Source organism: Henckelia pumila, chromosome 3 (assembly GCF_033568475.1).
Source record: "Henckelia pumila isolate YLH828 chromosome 3, ASM3356847v2, whole genome shotgun sequence".
NCBI classification, from domain to species: Eukaryota; Viridiplantae; Streptophyta; class Magnoliopsida; order Lamiales; family Gesneriaceae; genus Henckelia; species Henckelia pumila.
In genome coordinates, this window is record NC_133122.1 from 115,973,318 (window position 1) to 115,977,555 (window position 4,238).

General features: G+C 36.9%; 1 protein-coding gene and 1 long non-coding RNA gene across 2 annotated transcripts; both read left to right on the plus strand.

The window, feature by feature from the left end:
* The first annotated feature begins 257 nt into the window (after window positions 1-257).
* On the plus strand, window positions 258-1,574 carry LOC140893461 (protein ALUMINUM SENSITIVE 3-like). The gene is made up of 3 exons (XM_073302529.1): window positions 258-491; window positions 607-852; window positions 1,260-1,574. Exons 1-3 carry the CDS (start codon window positions 258-260, stop codon window positions 1,572-1,574), a joined length of 795 nt encoding a protein of 264 aa, XP_073158630.1.
* Window positions 1,575-2,218: 644 nt separating this feature from the next.
* LOC140893545 (uncharacterized) lies at window positions 2,219-3,874 on the plus strand. The gene is made up of 3 exons (XR_012153197.1): window positions 2,219-2,436; window positions 2,633-2,778; window positions 3,318-3,874. It is a non-coding gene; the product is annotated as an uncharacterized lncRNA (long non-coding RNA).
* The last annotated feature ends 364 nt before the right edge of the window (window positions 3,875-4,238 follow it).

The following is a 4,238-nucleotide window of genomic DNA, read 5'->3' on the forward strand; positions in this document are numbered from 1 at the left end:
TCAAAGTACCCATTTCGTATGTACGAAAAAAGCACGAGTGCAATAAGCACGTACTTGCAATGTTAATAATTAAATTCCCACTAATTCAGTTACAAACTCCCCCTACATCCTCACGGTTTCGACTTGTTAGGGGAAGGTCTTATGTGCGCACAATGCTCCAAAATGCATGTCCACTCACCTAGCTAGCTACTTTTATATATATAAAGATCGTGCCTTATATTTTACGCAGAAAATAATTAATTTGTTGCAAATTAATCATGGACTGGGAATGGCTGGCGGAGTTCTTCAAGGGTATGATCAAGCCCGTGGTGGCTCTATCAATCGTCGCTATGGCCGTGGTCTTGTCGTACTTTCAGAGGCTCGGGATCGAGTTCGAGATATCGTATTCGTTTTTCAGGGCTTTTATTCAGCTTTCTGTCATTGGCTTTGTTCTGCAGTTCATCTTCAACCAGAATAATGCTGTTTGGATCCTTTTGGTGTATCTTTTCATGGTATATATATGATATGATGACATACTTTTTGTAACTATATATTAATTTTTCTAGGGATGTGTTAAAGTACCATCACTGGCCTTTAATTAATTTCTTTCAAGCTGCGTTGGTGCAGGTCTCGGTGGCTGCTTACACCGCGGGGCAACGGGCGAAGCATGTGCCGAGAGGGATGTACGTGGCCGGAGCATCGATTCTGGCCGGAACCACAATTACTATGTTGTTGCTCGTGATTTTGCGAGTCTTCCCGTTCACCCCACGGTACTTCATCCCGGTTTCCGGAATGATGGTTGGCAATTCAATGACAGTTATCGGTGTTGCCATGAAAAAACTCCGGGATGATATCAAGATGCAATTGAACTTGGTAAACTCCCTTCTATAACATCTAAGTTTACATAGGAAAATTGTCAAATTTGTCTTGTAAATACCATATAATATTTATCATCTAACTCGTCTAAATTTGATCTAAATTACGTACTCTTGCAATTTTTTTTTTGGTCCTATTTCTTCTTACTGATAATATATTAATATGGCTCCGCAAAACACTGAGGTAGCAGATAAAAATAGGACTTATAATCAACAAAAAGTAAAATTACATATAACTCAACTTTGACAAGTTACAACACTGAAACAGAAAACATGAAAACAAACATGCATGACTAGCTAAACGGACTATTTTCCTTTCTAATTCCAATTCAATTTTAAAGAATATATATTTTACTATATACTAGACCATGATCGACAATTCAGCAATTCTCGATGCTTTTGCAGGTAGAGACGGCCCTGGCGCTCGGGGCGACTCCTCGTCAGGCGACGCTGCAGCAGGTGAAAAGGTCGCTGATACTTGCACTGTCTCCGGTCCTGGACAATGCGAAAACATTGGGACTGATAACGCTTCCGGGGGCGATGACTGGACTTATAATGGGAGGAGCGTCGCCGCTGGAGGCCATTCAGCTGCAAATTGTGGTGACTAATATGCTTATTGGTGCTTCAACCGTGGGCAGTATTGTGTCCATGTACCTATGCTGGCCTTCCTTCTTCACCAAATCCTACCAGTTACAAACAAAAGTGTTTGTTTCGGACTGATGTACATGTTATGTTACTTATATTAAATGGAATATTCGATCAGTTCAAAAATTTTGATTTACAATGCAATAAAATCTACTACTATCACAAAAATTATTTGGATATTTCTTTGATTTACTTAAGGTTGTGTCCGTATAAAGATTTCAAATTCATGGATTTGTTTATAGTTTTATCGTTAACAATAAAATAATAGATCAAATCATTAATTCATACTTTACTTATTTACACAGTTATATAAGCACAATCCAAAAGATTATGTCATTTAATTACACTAAAACAAAAATGCTCAAACACAACACTTAAAAGACAACGCTTTTTGTAAAAAAACGTTGTTTTTTTTAAAAGACAACACTTTTAGTTAAAAGCGTTGTCTTTATATATTTTTTATTCATCAAAGACAACGATTTTTTTAAAAAATGTTGTCTATAAGCGTTTTTTTAGGTCAAAGACAACGCTTTTAAAAAGCGTTGTCTATGAGCGTTTTTTTCCTATGTATAACAACACTTTTTAAAAAGCATTGTAGAAGAACTATTTTTTTTAATTTTAAATAAAACTTAAAATAAATAATATTACACCTTACCCTCAACGTTGAAAAAATAAACCCAAAATCCCCAAACCGGCCCCTTCGCGATTAATTTCTTCCTTTCTCCTTTTTGCTCTCTTTCGATTCAAAATCTTCTTTTCGATGTCGATTTTTGCTGCTCTTGCTCGATTCATCTGACGATTTTTCAAGTGACCTCCGAAAAACCCACCTCGCATCTGCTGTAGTCGTTCGGGCCGCCGGGACGATTGCCCGTCGCACCCAGCTACGCCCTCGTCGAACATCAAGATAGGATCATCACTTCCTTGAACTACGCTATAGGTGAACACTGCGAAAAAATTGACTTCTTGTAGCTCTTGTAGTTGACGAGATTCTTCACAGACGAATTACCTTTCACGTTTGAAAAAATAAAACCAAAATACCCAAACCCTTGTCGCAATTTCTCCCTCTTCTTTTTGCTCTCTTTCGATTCGAACTCTGCTTTTCCATCATTCGTTGATTTTTGCTGCTCTTGTAGTTGACGAGCTAGCTGCAGACTTTTCGGATTACCTTGCTCGGGTACTTGGCAACTCCGACAACGAGCAGTGGCAATAAGGTCGGTCGCTTGTGCCTACTCACAGACAGTTCACTTGTTTAATTAAAGTGACGAATGGGTGTTTTGAGGTAAAAATTGTTCAGAGTGGAGAAATGTAATTCACCTGTGTTATTATATTGTTCTATTTTCTCTATATAATCTTCGTTACCCATAATGATTGAAATTCGATTGTGTTTTATTTTTTTGTTCCTTGTATCGCGATTTTTTGATTTTTTTTTCTTTACTTTAAGGTCATGTTTTTCTTGGTGAGCTTCGATGATAGTATGTGACATACTGCCTTTTTCAAAAAATTGTCAAAGCTTGTGGTGTAGCCAGAGTTGGGCTAACGAGAGCGTTGCCCCTCCTCCACTCTTATTTTGTTAGAAGCTTATATAATATAATGTATTACACATGTACAAGATATCAGTTTTGCATGTTGCTTCAAATGGGAAGATCAAGTTATTTTTGTTTGAGAATAGTTTTTGGTTTGGTTGTTGATGAGTGCATATTGTATGCATTAGTTCGTGACAGGTTTATGTCTATTTTGTGTGCATTCAGATTGTTTTTATGTGTTTTTATGTGTTTTAATGCATTCTTGTGTATTTCACTCTCCGGGTTAATTTTGTAGGAAAATGGATTTCTGAAGAATGAATTACGGAGCAGCCTTGGTCAAAAATTCAAATTTAATTTTAGATAGACCCAAATCAGATCTTCACCGTTCAAAAAAAAGTTCAAGATGTTTTGAAGCTGCTGTCAAAATTTTAGGTCGATCCGACAGCTAGAACTTAAGATATGAATTTTTCATAATCTTCGCGTGGAGCAGAAAAATCCACTCGCTCGAGCGAGAGTCTATGCTCGCTCGAGTGAGAGAGACGTGCCAAAAATCTTCCGAGACAGAAAGTTGCTCGCTTGAGCGAGCGGAGCATGCAGAATTTGTATTTTTGAAAACTCTTGCTCGGATTGGATGCTATCTTTTGAAGACCCTTGGGCATATAAATACAAATTTAATCATTAGATTAAAGGGTTCCAACACGCAGAGAACGCAGACAAGAGGCGAGAGGCGGCTAGGCTTGGAGATTGGAGATTTGCTCCATCGTCATCAGAGTTTTTCTTTCTTTATTCTTTTTGTTTGAATTATATTTTCAATTATTGAGTAGTTTGTTTTCAACCAAGACGACGTGATTGGGCCGAACAAATTTATGTAGAAAACTTGGATGTTTGTTTGGGATTTTTCACACTTGATTTTATTTTATTGATTGTCATATTTATATTTGTCTTGTGAATAGTCTGATCAATTGTTTGCTTGCATGTTAAACGATTCCAAGTCGACAGAAGAGGTATTGATTTCGATCACTTTGATAATCAACGTATTGTAAAACCGACTAAAAATAGAATTCGGTTTTAGTGTGCGGTTTGAGTGTAAACTGAATTTTCACAAATATTTAATGCATTCAAATTTGATTAAAATTACGAAAGATTAATCCGTCAATATTTGAGTAGGTTTGATTGTTCTAGAAATAGACCTTTGAACAAGTTAGGAGAATTTCCG

Bases quoted from the DNA above. Each gene is read 5' to 3' on its own strand.
- LOC140893461 (XM_073302529.1), top strand. From the start codon at position 258: ATGGACTGGGAATGGCTGGCGGAGTTCTTCAAGGGTATGATCAAGCCC. The intron at 492-606 runs GTATATATATGA...GCGTTGGTGCAG, and splicing joins TTTTGGTGTATCTTTTCATG to GTCTCGGTGGCTGCTTACAC. The intron at 853-1,259 runs GTAAACTCCCTT...ATGCTTTTGCAG, and splicing joins TCAAGATGCAATTGAACTTG to GTAGAGACGGCCCTGGCGCT.